This window comes from Strix uralensis, chromosome 3 (assembly GCF_047716275.1).
Source record: "Strix uralensis isolate ZFMK-TIS-50842 chromosome 3, bStrUra1, whole genome shotgun sequence".
Taxonomy (NCBI): domain Eukaryota; kingdom Metazoa; phylum Chordata; class Aves; order Strigiformes; family Strigidae; genus Strix; species Strix uralensis.
In genome coordinates this window covers 68,340,055-68,357,361 of record NC_133974.1, presented here as the reverse complement: position 1 = coordinate 68,357,361, position 17,307 = coordinate 68,340,055, and the positions used below count along the sequence as shown (strand labels likewise).

The window sequence follows — 17,307 nt, the reverse complement described above, 5'->3', positions numbered from 1 at the left end:
GTATGAGTTTTATTGTACAAGGTTAGGCTCCAGCACAGTCACCCTTGAGTTCACAAAAACAGTCACTGAATGTGCTGGCAAAACATGCACGAAAAGATGGGAATAAATGTTTATTTCAGTAAAAATCAGTAGCTAGGGATCCTAACTTTTCTAAAACTGTACACCCAGAGCTCCTACCCTTTCACCAAGAGGACCTCTATCATATTCTCTGAAATCTGCCATATTAAAATTGTAACTACTACTAAGAGAGGTGCTAGCATTCCTAAGGTAATTTAAGAATCCCTTCATATTATGATGAGCAATGCATCAGAATTAATTAGTATGAAAGCTGGTGAGGATAAAATGATGGCTAAAACATCAGAAAGAATTAGACTGAAAGGTGGTGAAAATCCCAACAGCCATATGCTTTCTCTCTGACTGAGCTAAAGGAATGATTGGATAAATGGAGACTGACACAGCAAACAATTCCTTTACAAAAGACTTTAAAAAATGCCTTCTACAGTATTTCAAGTTGGAAAAAAAAAAGTCTAAGATGCTTGCACACAATTCATTTCAGCAAAGTCTATTATATCCAAAAATCTCAAACAAAAGCCCTCTTCAAGTATTTCAGTAAGTATATTTTCTACAGAGCAACATGAGCTTGAATTGCCTTTTAGATATGGCACAGAGGAAATTTCCTGAATACAAAGGTCTGTTTGTTGTCAACTGCTTCACAATGTACATTCATGAAAAATGTTATAGGTTAGGCACTTTCAGTATGTGGAATGTCACCTGGAAGAAATGTCATCAGAGCTGGCACTGATGTGGTGTGGGGAAAAAAATCAATGTATGTATGGCTTGGCAGCAGTTGCAAGTGGTCAGTTTGTAACGTCAAAACTCAAGGGAGGACAGTCTGAACAAGCACAGCAGGAGTCATCAGACTCTTTCCTCATCTCTACACACACATAATATCACGCTGTTCCTTTCAAAACATCATAAAACAGTACAGTATCTAGCAAAAACCAACGCACCTCTTGTCAGCAGTAACTCTCATACTGCTCCTTTAACACTCAATTTAGGGAATAAATAAATAGCAGTGCCATTTGCCCCACCCCACGAAGGACCAATCTATCAAACCCAGCAGTAGTGGACAAATCTTGATCTGCTGTGGTGATACAGTACTCACACGCTGAGGGATGAGCTCTGCTGTCATCTACTGATGAACAGCAGGGCCAAATGGTTTGTCATGCCTTCATATGGCAAACAAAGTAATAATGAAACATTTTGCACAGATGCAACTAGAGAAGGCAACATGATGTTTTTCAGCTCCAAATGCTGCATAAACAGTGGTAAGTACCTGATAGCAAAGTGCGGCCTTATCTTTCCCTTAGCATTTAAACATACAGTTGAGAGAAAGGATGTCCGACTTGACATACCAGAGACGGATGAAAAAGTCAGATTTCTTCTCAAGAAAATATTTCTATGATTACTGATGCAGTAATTTTGAAAAACTTGAGTTGATGCATATAATTCCACATTATTAAAAATACTCAGATACAGGTTCTGCTACACAAGTTTGGTGTACTTGAGAAATGGGTAATTATTTAATTTTTCTTTCTAAAATCATACAGGTCCAAAAACCGTAGTGAGATTTTTTTAAACAAGCCAAATTTTTTCATCACAAATTACGACAGAATTACAGAATGATAGAATGGTTTGGGTTGGAAGGGACCTTAAAGATCATCTAGTTCCAATCCCCCTGCCAGGGGCAGGGACAACTTCCACTAGACCAGGTTGCTCAAAGCCCCGTCCAACCCGGCCTTGAACACTTCCAGGGAGGAGGCAGACACAGCTCCTCTAGGCAACCTGTTCCAGTGTCTCACCACCCTCACAGTGAAGAATTTCTTCCTCACATCTGATCTAAATCTACCCTCTTTCAGTTTAAAACTGTTACCCCTCGTCCTATCACTACACTCCCTGATAAAGATTCCCTCCCCTTCTTTCCTGTAGGCCCCCTTTAACTACTGGAAGGCTGCTATAAGATCTCCCCAGAGCCTTCTCTTCTCCAGGCTGAACAACTCCAACTCTCAGACTGTCCTCATAGGCGAGGTGCACCAGTCCCCTGATCATCTTTGTGGCCTCCTCTGGACCACTCGAGCAAGTCCATGTCCTTCTTATGTGGGGGGCCCCAGAGCTGGACACAGTACTCCAGGTGGGGTCTCACAAGAGCGGAGTAGAGGGAGAGAATCACCTGCCTCGACTTGCTGGCCACACTCTCTTGATGCAGCCCACGATACAGTTGATTTTCTGGGCTGTGAGCACACATTGCTGGCTCGTAGTCAGTTTTCCACCCACTAATAACCCAAGTCCTTCTCTGCAGGGCTGCTCTCAATCCACTCATCATCGCCCAGCCTGTATTTGTGCTTGGGACTGCCCTGACCCACATGCAGGACCTTGCACTTGGCCTTGTTGAACTTTGTGATGTTTGCACAGTCCCACCTCTCAAGCCTGTCCAGGTCCCTCTGGATGGCACATCCCTTCCCTCCAGTGTGTCGACCACACCACACAGCTTGGTGTCGCTGGCAAACCTGCTGAGGGTGCACTCAGTCCCACTGTCCATGTCACCAACAAAGATGTAAACAGTGCTGATCCCAATACAGACCCCTAAGGAACACCACTCGTCACTGCTCTCCACTCAGACATCGAGCTGTTGACTGCAACTCTTTGAGTGCGACCATCCAGCCAATTCCTTATCCACCAAGTGTTCCATCCATCAAATCCATGTCTCTCCAATTTAGAGACAAGGATGTCTTGCAGGACAGTGTCAAATGCTTTGCACAAGTCCAGGTAGATGACGTCAGTTTTTCTTCCCTTATCCTGTAACTCTGTCATAGAAGGCCACCAAATTCATCAGGCATGATTTGCCCTTAGTGAAACCATGTTCACTGTCACCAATCACCACCTCATTTCCCACGTGCCCTAGCATAGTTTCCAGGAGGATCCACTCCATTATCTTGCTGGGGACTTTGGTAGAATGGTAAAGAATCATTCAATTAAGTGTTTCTGTTATTTTAGAGCAAGATTTGTCAAAGTCAGAACGTCTATCTCTTTTGATTAAATTTCCACATGATCAGGGTGACGTTGCTCTGGGAAAGGTACCTTATCACAGAAAACAGCCAATCCCCACAACTAGCCTGGGATGTAGGACATACAAGTTCAAATCTCCACTGTTTCAACCTAACGGGGATTCAAATATGACTCAAGGAGTCAAGGAAGGAAAGATATTATTCTTACTTGCAAACAATGTTCTATAATCACTTCTGAGGGGATTAGCTCTAAGCGTATGCAGAGTCATGCATGGGAAAATCAGTGTATTACACTTTTGTTTATGCAAGGATGTGTTTGTATTACTTTACTCACCATTCCATGATTTAGCCATGCTGGTATAAAATTATCAAGCAGCTTTGGGTAAACCAGTTCCCTGTCATAGATATAGATGCTCCAGAACATCGTCACAACAAACTAAGGGAAAAAAAGAAAATACATGACATTTTAAAATACATGCTTCTGAACAATTAGCTACACATTTTAGACAGCAAAATGGGGCATTTAGCAAATGATCTATGGACACAGACATTATTGTTCTTTGACCAAATCCTGCTTTAATCAACAGTGTGAATCTGGATTATTCTTTGCATTCACAGGAGTTTTAACTTTTTTTCTTAGGTGGTTTTTTTTTTTTTGACTTTCAGCCTGGAAAAAAAAAATCTCAGTTTTTGACTTACATGCCTGTGGCCAAATTACAACTGAGTACTACACTTCAATAGCAGATGTGGCACATAAATAATGTTTCACCATTAACAGGATAAAAAACAAATGGAAAATCAGGTAAAATATCTCTTGGAATTGCTAGAACATATAAATATGAAACATTCACCCCTGATCAGAAGCCTATAAACTCATCTTTGCACTTTTTCATGTCAGCCATCAAAATAGCATTGTTTAAAAAAAGATATTTAACCCTTTAACTACACTGCACACAATTCATGAACTGGGATCCACAGAAAAGAGGTCTAGTATCCTGCTCATTTGTCAATATGAAATTTGGCTTGGTTCTTGTCAGAGAATATTACCAGGAGCCCAGAGAAAGACCATTATTTCCTCTAGACTGAGGACAGGACAGATGGCTCAGATAAAGTTCACACTCGGCTAAATTTTTGCCAAAGTGTGCAAATTCTTTAAAGATACCCTGATGTCTGAAAAGCAAAGACAATATAAAACTGCAAAAATTTACAGAAATAATAGTTTTAGCTTACTTAGCTGGGGAAAGAAAAAGTAAGTAATCTTCTAATTAGAAAAATTGCTTTCTTATCTTGAATTTGAGTCATAGTAATAAAAGCCTTATTGTTTACAGCAGTAAAACCCAATACCTGGACCAGGGGTTTTTCAATTACCATTTTCAGGGGATCTCTATATAGTAGCGACAAGTCCAAGTTTAAAGTTTGAGAGGCAACAGATAGGACTTTCACTGAGATCAGCAGGGAAGTATTCAGTTACACCCAAACTGATATAGCCCATAATCTTACGGCTAATTTTGGGGGTCAGTAAAAGAAAGTTCAAGAAATATGGGGTGATCACAGCAAGGTCAGCAAATTACTAGTGTGTGTGATAGTGTTTCATATGCTTCTGGCTTTGGAAAGTTGAAATTGAGGTTGCAGTTTATCAATGGCACCTTGTTCTAACCACAGACACGCAGACTTCGGCCAGCCAGTTATGTGAATGACCTGAACCAGTACACTGTTCCCTCAGTGTGCATACAGTACATAGTTTCTTGCTTTCCAACACATTTGTCCATCTGTTATGATAGCTATTGGTGCCTGCTCAGAATAAGCTCAACTACTTGACTAGTGCACAGAGGCCAAGGAAAAAAAAAAAAGGTTATGATGGACAGCCCCAAAAATATTGCAAGTGTAAGTCTCTCTTTTGGGCCAGTCTTGGCATTGGCACAGCCTAGCTCTTTACACACCTGCTGACACATAAGTGCCAAGATATGAATAGCTGAACAGCAGGGAAAATGGAAGCAAAGTATCCTCTTCTCTGTAGGCTTCCTAGAAGTCACAGTATTATCACAGCAGGTCTCTGAGAATCTTCTAAGACCAACTGGGATATAAAAACATTCTCAGGTGCATGAAGACCAAGACTGATAATGCTTTTTTCCAAGGAAGTCTTACAGCAAGAAAAATCACCCAGGATTAGGTTGAACTTTATTACACTGAATACAACAAAGCTGGCATGTTTTGACCTGTGATTTTTGTGTGGAGCAGAATAAAACATTAGACTTTGCCAAGGAGGTAAAGATAAGAAAAGAAGGGACGTGCCATCTGTCCCTTAACCAAAGTCGGCCAATGGATGGAATGGGATCAGCCTAGCTGGTTGCAACCATCTGGAGCTACAGACGGCAAATGCTGCTTAGCAAAGCACTATCACAAGGCAGACATAAGGTAAAGGAAGTGCGCAGAACCCAAGATGTTACAGAACTAACCTATCCTGGAGGACAACCTGACATGAGACTAATGCAACGCCCTGGGGAAGATCCCTTCCATTGTCTGAATGGTTCACCTTACCTTTCTTTACAATTAGTTCATCTGGATAAAATGAACTACAAAAATGAACTATTGCACTATGAACTAAAATGAACTATAAAAATGAACTATTTGGATAAAAAGAACTATAACGAGGACTTGCTACTTAGCTACCTTGGTTGCTTCTGAATTTCTTTACTTTGAATAATGGGCAACTGTTAGTCTGGTACTTTTAAATCACCTCTACTTACACTTTGGTAGTGGTAGACTTTTATTTGGGCTGGGCTTTGACAAGATCATGCATGGTCATGCAGTGCCAGACCATGATATAACTAAGCTGCTTCTTTACACTGCCTATGTAAGGCTCAATCAGGATTGCAGCTCTTATGCTCATGCTGCCTTCCTTGCAGCACAATTCGTTACTACTGTGGAGACAGTCATGGTACTACCCTCACATGCCAGGCTGAACTGGCTGCTCATATGCAGCAGAAAACTTTCAGGGAGCCCAATACTTTTCTTTTGTTCCCAAGGCAAAATGGAACAAATGTCACCCTTCCACTTCCTCTTTAGACAAACTTGAGGTCTGGAATTCAAGGAAGAAAACAGGCACCAGCAATTGCTTTTACATTTCTTTGCGTAGGAGCCTCCTAAGACTGCCAACTTTACGAAGACAGTGATTACTTCATTAAACATAAGGCTAAGCAACAAATAAAAGAACAGAAGAGTCCCTCATTTGCTACTTATCCTATCTAGGGTCATTACAGACCAAAGGGAACCTCAAATTTGCAATAGACCTTGGAAACTGTTTGAAAATATGGAGTAGCTCACTTCTTGCAGGCATCTAAAGTATTGCTAAACAAATACACCGCAGCAGGAAAAAAATAAGGCTGAAAACTAAACTCTGTTTTCCCACTTAAGGAGATATTCTTTGAGTTTTTGTCCTCTGTCTCTGAAGCTTCAGAACACGTGAGAAGAGCATGTGGCACTGCCAAGGGAAAAATTTTAAAGGACAAGTTGGGAAATGGTTTGTGATTCAAAAGGGACAACAACTGGCTTTATCAAAACATCACAAATGGAAGCAAATACAAACTAAGAGAGGAAGGCCAGTGAAAAGAACTCCGTAATTTGCTGTTTTACATGAGCCCAACCAAAAAATGCTACGCAAATGAAGACTTAACCCAGTGGAACTTCATTTTCCTGCAGTATGTGTTTTTGGTTTTGGCTGGGCTGCACAGTTCAGTTCACTCATTTCCTGGATGGCCTCATGAAAGAGAAAGAAAACCCCAACCCTTTGACCTTGACAAAATTTCTTCTAAGTACAGCTAAAAGTAAGCTTTCTGGCTATTTCCCAAGAAGTTTGCAGTTAACTGCAAGTATAAATAAATTGTTTGTGAGCCTCTTTGAGGGGTAAAGGCATTACATATAGAAGCAAAGTGTTATTAAAGGCAGACCACAACAAGCACAAATTGGCATGGTTCTGGCCTTAGGTGGGATCTAGTGCTAGCACAGCATCACACCGAATGAATTTGAAAAGGGCCAGTGAAGGATATCACAGGGAGTTGGAACTGAAAATCAGGGAAGACTCCCCTCGGAGAACAGAGTTCAGGAGGCAATGGCACCACTGCTCACTCATGTTCCCATCACCAGCCACCATGTCGCCACAGATGAGGGCAAAATCTAGAATAGAGAGATTTTGGCATAGTTGAAATCAGTTATGGAAATAAAAGTATTCTGTAGTCTGGTCAAATAATGAGGTAAGTAGGAGACTACAGCAGATGCCTACACATCTTCTCTTGGGACAAGATCCCAGATCAGCATTACTGATGATCTATAGAAGAAGGGTGATCAGCTTTCCTTTTGACTGTACCAGTACAGAGAAACAAGAGATAAGAAAGCATGCCTGGCTTTCTCTCTTCAGTATCACAGGTTTTTAAAAACATAAAAATATAATATAAAGAATATGAGATCATTCTAGCCAGTTTAGACTCAGACCCAAACAGAGCTATTAAAGCTGCATGATATAAAATATCAATGGTAGTTTGTGATTTTCTAGGCAGCAATCTCTCTTCTAATATGTAACAATATCAATTTTCTTTCTTCTTCCTATTTCTGTTAAACACAGTCTTAAACAACTAGAAATGCCTGGTTTATCTCTTTTTCCTCTTGTTTGGTATAAATTACAAGAAATGTATTGATAAAACCATATACAGTTTACACAAAACATTAATTAACCACAGAAAGTCGGCAACTTCATGATTATGTCAAACAAATAGAAAAAATTAGGGATAGTCTAAACCACCAGTGTAGTTGCTGATTATAAAACATGTCTCAAACTTATCTAGCAGTGTAAATTATTCCCAATATAAATCTCCTTTACACTGATAAAAGGGGGGTAGGTACAGACAGTATAGATGAGAATTGGTAATGAACTCCTAAAATGTCTATGCAAGCATTTTTCTTCAGTGGATGCTTCCTGATCTCTTAGGCATTTGAAGAGTACCCCAGGCTTATAATAAACTAAAAAAAGGCTAGGAAGTGTTGCCCAAGGACTTTTCATGGAATAAGGCTTTACTGCACAGAAGATTGGTCTGCTGATTTCTGATTTCATTCTCTTAAGAGTCATATTAAAAAGAGCAACAATAGGTAAATCATTATGTCCTTCAAAGAGGTTTACGTTTATTTCTTGATGCTCCTGAAAAAAAATGGTAGCTTGGCAATTCAGTTTTATCTGAGCCCCCGAAGATACACAATGCATAACACAACACTGGAGAGATGTGATTTGCTGCAAAGATTTTGCAAGATCTGATTTGTTGCAAAGCCACCCAAGGAGACTGTTTGCCCTTGGGCTGGTTTTTTCCCCTCCTTTGAAAGGTGGGAGGAGTTTGGTGGTCAGACTTCCCAGGTGGTTTATATGTAATACTTTTTTAGGAAGTACTAAAAATGAAATACTTTATTTTGTTACATTTTTTTTTTCACACATCATTGTTTGACTTGGGAGTGGAAAGCCCTTTTCTCATCTGTTTTTCAGAACAAGTCATCTCCAGGGCTTCAGTAAGCAGGAAATACAGAAAAAATTGTGTTGAATTGCTCTTGAAAAACTACAGTTAATAGGCTTTAAAATGTTCCCCTAGTATTTGTATTATTCCCTAAACATGCCCTGTGTGAAACACTGACCAATAAAAATAATTTAGATGTTAAGTCAACTGACAAGTACTTAAGCATGACCACTGCTGTTACATTAGAAACCCAACAGGGATTTTATTCTCATCCGTCCAATTTTTATGTCTGAAGGTTCCCTCGTGTTGCTACTGGAAACCACTGAGAAGCTCCACGGAGAGCTAGGTGGGTGAGTCTCAAAGAAAGAAAGTCTGCATTTAAACATCTTCAGTTCTTTTTCTTTTTTTTTTGAGCAAGGAAGCTGTTGAGAGAATATGGGAAATGAGGGAACTTTAACTGTTTTTCTGCAGATGCTCTGGTGTTTAATAACTTCCTTCTAACAGGCACCTCCAGCATACCAAAATTTCACTGGGTATTTCCTTACACATAAATACCTCTTTAGAGAACGAAGCCAGCACTAGATGTTTGCTACTTTCAGGCCCTGAACTTTTCCTATTCATAATCCCACCAAAGAAGGAAGAAGAGCCCCCAGCGGCTGGCAGTCCCTCAGGCACTGGCCAAGGCTTTGGCAAGTGATAGCTGTGGTGTGGTGGGTGCTGCTGGAGAGGATCAGGTTTCAGGAAGGAGCTGAGACCAGTGTTAAGTTATGAAGTGCTGCTGTTTGCCTCCCAGTAGCCAGGAGAAGAAATAACAATGAAAGCAACCTTTTTAGGCTTTCTTTGTAAGAAGTATGTGGTAATCAATTGCTCCCCCTCAACACAGAAAGGTCACCTTTGGAAATGGAGAGCATGTGTCCAATGAGCATGGCCATTTCTTTTTCTGCATTTTTTTTTTTTTTTTAAGACACAAATTTTTTCTGTATGAAAACCTTGGGAAAGTAGCTAGCTCTAGGTATGCAACACATCTCTAGGGAACTGCTAACTTGTAAATGTTGCAACAGTACTTCTAGTGCAGGCAATGGCTAGCTGGGATTCCTCACTTATGGTGGCAAGTGAAACAACGCCTTAAAGAAATGCGCAGAATTGCCAAGACAAAGTGAAGCCGAAATTCTCCCAATTCTTGAAAAGTTTCAAGGTCAGGAACACTGCAGGGGTGGAGGAGCACACAGACAACAGCATGGAGCTAAAAAAGTGGCAGCAGAGAAGCCCTGAATCCTGAGTGGTGTGAGAGAGCCAAGGGGGGTGTGCTTTGATGCATGGAAAGGCTTACACTTGATTGAAAAAGGCACTTAAAATCTTTAAATAAAGCAAATAATGTGATGTTGTTCTCCTTCTTCACTTCTACTATAAACACAGTAGGAAAAGCATCTGTTGCCAATCACAATCACAGCTATTTCTAATTCCCAATCTACCTTAAAATACAAATGTAACATATAAATGTCTGCACCCATAAAATATATATTTGCAAGTTTATGCACAGATTTTTTTAAAACTGTATTAGTCAATCCAGTTTCTTCTACCATGGCTGGAGAACTGCAGTCTGTTATGCCAGCATGAGTTGTGGCAGCTCCCAAGAGGCAGGCCAGCAAGTACAGTAAGGGAAGGCTACCAGCTGCGTTTTTATAGAAGAAATACCTGCACAGTATTTCACATTTGCTCCGCACTTTCTAACTTTGCAAAAGCATTCTGTATTTCTATACGTATTGTGAAATCCCACACAAATGGTGAAATCACATTTTAATGAAGCACCTCTGATATATCAAATTATAAATGATAGATTGATGTTGTCTTAACTGCTGTTAATTGACAGTAAGTGATCAGCTTTTGTGAAACAGTACTTTAGAGACTTCATATAGTTCTCTAGCAGTCCTACCATGAAAAAAAATCTGCTTCTAGTGTATTTATTTTGATGTACTGTAGTAGTTCATACTAATAATAAATTATATTTATAAAAAATTAGAATTAAAGGTTGATCCTGAATTACAATAAAAGCAATACTTTAATAAAAGATTCACAGAAATGTAACCTAAACTTAGAACTAGACTGACACAGATCACACTTCCATGTAAAAACCCATGAAATTCTGGGTTTTCAGCTGCTTTCAGTGTGTGGTATGAGACATGTAAAGACACTCTGCAGCTTTTGCCAATGAAAGTGATGTGCAGTGTCCCAGTGGAGCAGGACCTGATCCAAAGATAGTTTTCTTTTGAAAAAGACATTTAAAAACCACATTTTTCTGTATGTTTTTTTACATTACTGACAAATCCCTTTTTTTTTTCCCCTACCCTATTTCTTCTGTCAGCTCTGAATCCCCCATGGGATTAACAGGGAGCACCCTGAACTTTCACTTCTCTTCTTGCCCATGACAGAATGGCTTACAGCCCAAACTCTGGTCAGATTGTTACAGTGTGAAACATCCCACAGTCAGCACTTTCACCACTCCCGACAATGACACACGGTGCAGAGAAAGTCCAAATTGACTCTCAGGACGCTACTGTACAATTCACATTTGAAATTACTTGTACAATCAAGTTCCTGTTGTAAAGTACTTTTTTTTTAATGAACCAAAAATAATTTCAGCAACACCAGTGCTCCCTTACACCTGTGAAAGAAGAGAATAGTAAAATCATCTCTACCATTTTTCCCTTTCCACATAGTCTTTTGTGTAGAAGTGGGAAAGCCTTTCAGCCAGAAAACAATAAGTAACTCTGCTCACCCAGTTTGTAAAGACATGTGCAGGTTAACGCCATACTTACCACTCCAACAGGGAAAGCCAGAACAGCCATCACCCAGTCACGAAGGGAAATGAGTTTTTTCAGCTGCCTCTCTTGCTCTTGACTGTCATTTCCTTTAGTGAGAAGACTGGACAGGTCAGTCAAGACACAGATCCCAAAGAAGACAGCCTGGATAACCTGCACAGAAGAGGAACACACGTGAACACAGACAAGACCAGACCTTTGGCAGCTAGCAGGCTGGACACAGGTATCCATGAGGAATAATGCCACACAACTGACATGGGGAGTGGGAAAACATCAGTCCCTTAAATATGGGTAGAGTTTGTACACACAGAAGCCACTTGTGCTTCTAGACTGAAAGCTCTGCATGCACCTTGCTCCTCATGTATGGGGAGAGTAGATGAGAGTGGAAGGACAGTTCCAGAGGTGGGCCTTCCCACCCTCACCTCAGACATGTGCTACCTGCCAAGGACTGAACTGCAGCCACCCTTTCCTGCTTCACTCCATACAACTCAGCCCCAAAGCCATAGCCTTTGCCTCTGAGGCAGAAAAAGTGAGGAATGCTCCCTGTAAAAAGAAAGGAAAGACAAATGATGAGCGGTTCTTCCCCTTGTGCCAGGAGGTCTCCCTTGGAGACGCTGCCTGCCCCAGACACTCCACCCAGAGGTGAAGAAGATGCCTGTGACTTCCTGAGAGATGCAGCACACGGGCTGGGCTTTGGCAAATCTATCACTACTTCATCTCAGGTAGCAAATGACAGAACAAGCAAGCTGCAGGAGTTATTCAAGCTTTTATTACGTGATGGTGGACTGTCATTTACCTGTCTTCTCCTTTTTTGCATTTGCATGTTTGTGTGCAATATTGTAAGACTACCTGTTATATTACATTTGTAGTTTGATCACCTGAACCCACTGATTTGGTTCAAACTTGACTTGATCTTAGTTTGATCACTGCATTTTTCTCCCTTAATTAGCTCATAAGATTGTAATAAGTTATCTCAGGAATGTTCTTGCTTGAGGACCTGTGCATCCTTTCTAGTACAGTTCAGATGATGTGCACAGAGCTTTTTTACTCCCTCAGCTGGAAGCCTGGGTCACAAACCCACATGTATCAGGTAACCTCAGGTAAAAAAATAACAAAACATGGGCTTTGTTCCCAAATTGCACAGTAATTCATCAAAAACATAAACATATGCTTAAAATACACACTACTCGTTTTTCAAAGCAAGCATGAAGTACTAGTTTAAGAAGTCTTATTTGTAAATCTAAATGTTCTTCTGACTGTGAGTCTCTGACTAGGAAGGAAGGAAGGAAGGAAGGAAGGAAGGAAGGAAGGAAACCAAATATCAAACAGATGTTGGCTACTAGAAAGAAATCCAGAGATGTGTAACAGTTGAATGGTTTAAAGTACATTCCCTTCCTCAACAATCCTTACGTGACCCAAATACTTGCAAATTCTGGCTGTAAAGCTGTGAACGACAGATGTTCAAATGGCCCCTGGACCTGTTTTCAATTCTGCTGCCATTGCTCTCCCCTCTCCAGGCTGTAGCTACCTATAATTCGCTTGATAAATAGATGAAGCAACATTACAAAACATTCCCTGAAGCCATGAAATGTGACAGACTACTAGTGCTAGAGCTGCATATTGTGCTAGAAAAACGTATTACTACTTCAGATGACTACCTGGAAAAGTTACTATCTTCTACATAATTTCTGAAAAACATTTTATATAAAAGTTGGGGCTCCTTGGAGCTACATAATCACATGCACTTTTTCATATTATTTGTTTGAAACAAGCACTTAGTAGAAAAAAATCTTCACATACTCAGCCCTGTTTTCCACCAAACAGATGGCCTATTTGGAGAGAAGGAATAGAAGAACTAATTATGCATTTGCTTGACTTAAGAGAAGATATGATACGATATACTATTCACTCAAGAGTGTGAATGCCAAAAAAGGAAAAAGATTTAAGACAGGACTGGAAAAAAAAGTCTACCTAACAGTAATGAGATCAATCTGGGTGTTAAAAAGTTTAGGCTGAGTACCAGGAAATATTTCCTAACAGCGAGGTCTGTCAGACCATGAAATAGTTTCTCAGAGGAAGTGGTGGAAGCCTCATGGCTTGAGTCACTCAAACCAATATTGGACAAAACACTCAATAATGTACTGCAGGGAATGGTATTATGCTGGCAGGGCTTGGACAAGTGACTAATGGATTGTTTGCAGCTCTAACTATGATTCCCTGAAATGGTCTCTCTCCAAAGAAACATAGACTCAAACAATCACACGCCCACTTTCCAAGGGAATTGAGATTGTGCATCTACTAATCAATCACAAACGGAACAGCCTCTCTCCCCATTATCCTGTTATGAACACACCGCCTTCAAGGGAAAATACAATGATATCATCGGGAATAACTGAAAACTCCTAAAGGGAAAGAAAGTACCCAAAGATTTCAGAGAGTAGGTATGAAGTAAACTATTCTACAAAAAGATTAACAAATAAAAATCCATATAGGAAAGAGAAAATTACATATTTATTGAGAACATTCAGAGCCATTGAAAAAATCGTAGTGTTCAGGGAGGAACAGTTCCAGTTTATTCACACAAATAATGTATGCACATTCGCTCTAATACTTCCTTTCCTTTCTAAAATGTGCAAGAAAACTCTTCTGACACCTATCAACATTTAGGATTAGACTGAGGACCTCCAGAGCTACATGAGTCTCAGCAGCATAAACTGAACAGCCAGAATCAGTAACGATTTACATCCTTTGTGGGTCTGGCATAGGAAAAGCGTAGCATGCAACTACTGGTGGTTTATGGTATGAACCAAATTTTAAAGTCCATGCTCCTCAGTGCGAATGCTGTCTACCAGATGTGAAAAGTTCACAGTAAGGGAGTAGAAACTCCCTCTAAACAATATTCTCCAAAGTGCCCTGGTGTTACCTCAGATTTAGGATCACATTTTCAAAACAAGAACCTTCTTTTGAAAATCTGCAGGTGGTGAATCTATACATGAAACATCCCCGAGACGTTAAACAAATAGTTCACTTTTTTTTTTTTTTCCCCCCTTGGAAATGTAAGTAATAACAGCACTTCAGAGGAATTATCCTCCAGTTTTGCCTCTAACTAGAGTTTGAAGGAAAACAGTGATTTAGAAAATGACAAATACAAATTTGACAGAAAACAGCCATACCTTCCTTATACCATGTAACAGTGATAGAGGCAGAAACTTGTAAGCAGAGTATACAAAAACAAGAAAATAATTAAAACAGGTATAAAATACTAACACTGCTGACCCCATTTTCTCCATTGAAGCCTAGAGGGACCACTGTTACTATAGTTGATAGTAGAGTATCCTTAAACTGTGATAACACAATGACAAGTTACAGAAATTTAACTTTAACTTCCCGGATGACTGCTGGAAATACAACACAGCAGAGCAGGACCAGTCCCAGAGATTCCTGGAATGTATGGGAGATAACTGCCTGACACAGCTGGTGAGTGAACCGACCAGAGAAGGTGCCCTGCTGGACCTCCTCTTTGTGAACAGAGCAGGACTGGTGGATGATGTGGTGGCTGGAGGACGACTAGGGCACAGTGATCATGAAATAATAGAGTTCTCTATTCTTAGAGAGGCCAGGAGATGGGGCAGCAGAACTGACATCCTGGACTTCCAAAGGGCTGACTTTGACTTGTTTAGGCACCTGCTTGACAGGATCCCTTGGGAGACAGTCCTAAAGGGTATAGGGGTCCAGGAAGGCTGGGCACTCTTTAAGAAGGAAGTCTTAATGGCTCAGGAGCAGGCGGTCCCCAGGTGCTGTAAGAGAAGCCAGCAACAGAGAAGACCACTCTGGCTGAACAGGGAGCTTTGGCTGCAACTCAGGGAGAAAAGGAGAGTTTACAGCCTTTGGAAGAAGGGGCTTGCCACTCACAATGATTACAAAGATGCTGTGAGGCTATGCAGGGCGGGAATCAGGAGATCTAAAGCCCAGCTGGAAATTAATCTGGCTTCAGCAATCAAGGACAACAAGAAATGTTTCTGTAAGTATGTGAGCAGCAAAAGAAAAGACCAGGGAGAGCCTCCATCCCCTGCTAGACGCAGGAGGAAACATGGTAACAAGTGATGAGGAGAAGGCTGAGGTGCTTAATGCCTTCTTTGCCTCAGTCTTTAGTAACAAGACTAGTTGTACTGAGGGAATCCAGCCTCCTCAGCCAGAAGACAGAGACTGGGAGAACAATCCCTCCATGATCCAGCAGGAGATAGTCAGTGACCTACTGCATCACATAGACATACACAAGTCTGTGGGACCGGATGGGATACACCCGAGGGTGCTGAAGGAGCTGGCTGGGGTGCTTGCCAAGCCACTTTCCATCATTTACCAGCAGTCCTGGCTGACCGGGGAGGTCCTGACAGATTGGACATTGGCCAATGTGACGCCCATCTATAAGAAGGGTCGGAAGGATGATCTGGGAAATTACAGGCCTGTCAGCTTGACTTTGGTGCCCAGGAAGCTGATGGAGCAGCTCATCCTGAGTACCATCACACAACACATGCAGGACAACCAGGTGATCAGGCCCAGTCAGCATGGGTTTATGAAAGGCAGGTCCTGCTTGACAAACCTGATCTCCTTCTACAACAGGGCGACCCACTTATTGGATGAGGGAAAGGCTGTGGATGTTGTCTACCTTGACTTTAGTAAGGCCTTTGACACCGTTTCCCACAGCATTCTCCTGGCAAAACTGGCTGCTCGAGGCTTGGATGGGCACACGCTTTGCTGGGTAAAAAACTGGCTGGATGGTCGGGCCCAAAGAGTTGTGGTGAATGGAGTTAAATCTGGTAGGCGGCCAGTCATGAGTGGTGTCCCCCAGGGCTCGGTTTTGGGGCCACTCCTGTTTAACATCTTTATTGATGATCTAGACGAGGGGATCGAGTGCACCCTCAGTAAGTTTGCAGAAGACACCAAGTTGGGTGGGAGTGTTGATCGGCTCAAGGGTAGGGAGGCTCTGCAGAGAGATCTGGACAGGCTGGAGCGATGGGCTAAGGCCAACTGTAGGAGTTTCAATAAGGCCAAATGCCGGGTGCTGCACTTGGGCCACAACAACCCCCAGCAGCGCTACAGGCTTGGGGAGGAGTGGCTGGAGAGCTGCCAGTCAGAGGGACCTGGGGGTGCTGATTGACAGCCAGCTGAACATGAGCCAGCAGTGTGCCCAGGTGGCCAAGAAGGCCAATGGTATCATGGCCTGTATCAGAAATAGTGTGGCCAGCAGGGACAGGGAAGTGATCTTACCCCTGTACTCGGCACTGGTGAGGCCGCACCTCGATTACTGTGTTCAGTTTTGGGCCCCTCACTACAAAAAGGACATTGAATTACTCGAGCGTGTCCAGAGAAGGGCAACGAAGCTCGTGAAGGGTCTGGAGCACATGTCGTACGAGGAGCAGCTGAGGGAACTGGGGTTGTTTAGTCTGGAGAAGAGGAGGCTGAGGGGAGACCTCATCGCCCTCTACAACTACCTGAAAGGAGGTTGCAGAGAGCTGGGGATGAGTCTCTTTAACCAAGTAACAAGCGATAGGACAAGAGGGAATGACCTCAAGTTGCACCAGGGAAGGTTTAGACTAGATATTAGCAAGTATTTCTTTACAGAACGGGTTGTTAGGCATTGGAATGGGCTGCCCAAGGAGGTGGTGGGGTCCCCACCCCTGGAGGTGTTTAAGAGTAGGGTCAACATAGTGCTTAGGGATATGGTGTAGTTCGGAACTGTCAGTGTTAGGTTAATGGTTGGACTGGTTGATCTACAAGGTCTTTTCCAACCTTGATGATTCTGTGATTCTGTGAAATGGCCATCAACAGGTAATTTAGTAATACATAACTCTGAGCAGAGAAAATACTTGTTAAGTTGTGGCAGGAGAAACCAGCTATGAACAGAAGATGAAACCAAGCAGTCCAGAAATC

At 41.7% G+C, this 17,307-nt stretch overlaps 1 protein-coding gene across 1 annotated transcript in view; it reads right to left on the bottom strand.

The window, feature by feature from the left end:
• Nucleotides 1-17,307, bottom strand: part of AIG1 (androgen induced 1) — a 129,071-nt gene that overhangs the window by 78,217 nt on the left and 33,547 nt on the right. The window contains exons 2-3 of the mRNA XM_074862714.1: nt 11,374-11,529; nt 3,400-3,501 (exon numbers count right to left, since the gene is read on the bottom strand). Coding sequence (XP_074718815.1) covers nt 3,400-3,501; nt 11,374-11,529 — 258 coding nt within the window. The remainder of the gene's footprint in view (nt 1-3,399; nt 3,502-11,373; nt 11,530-17,307) is intronic.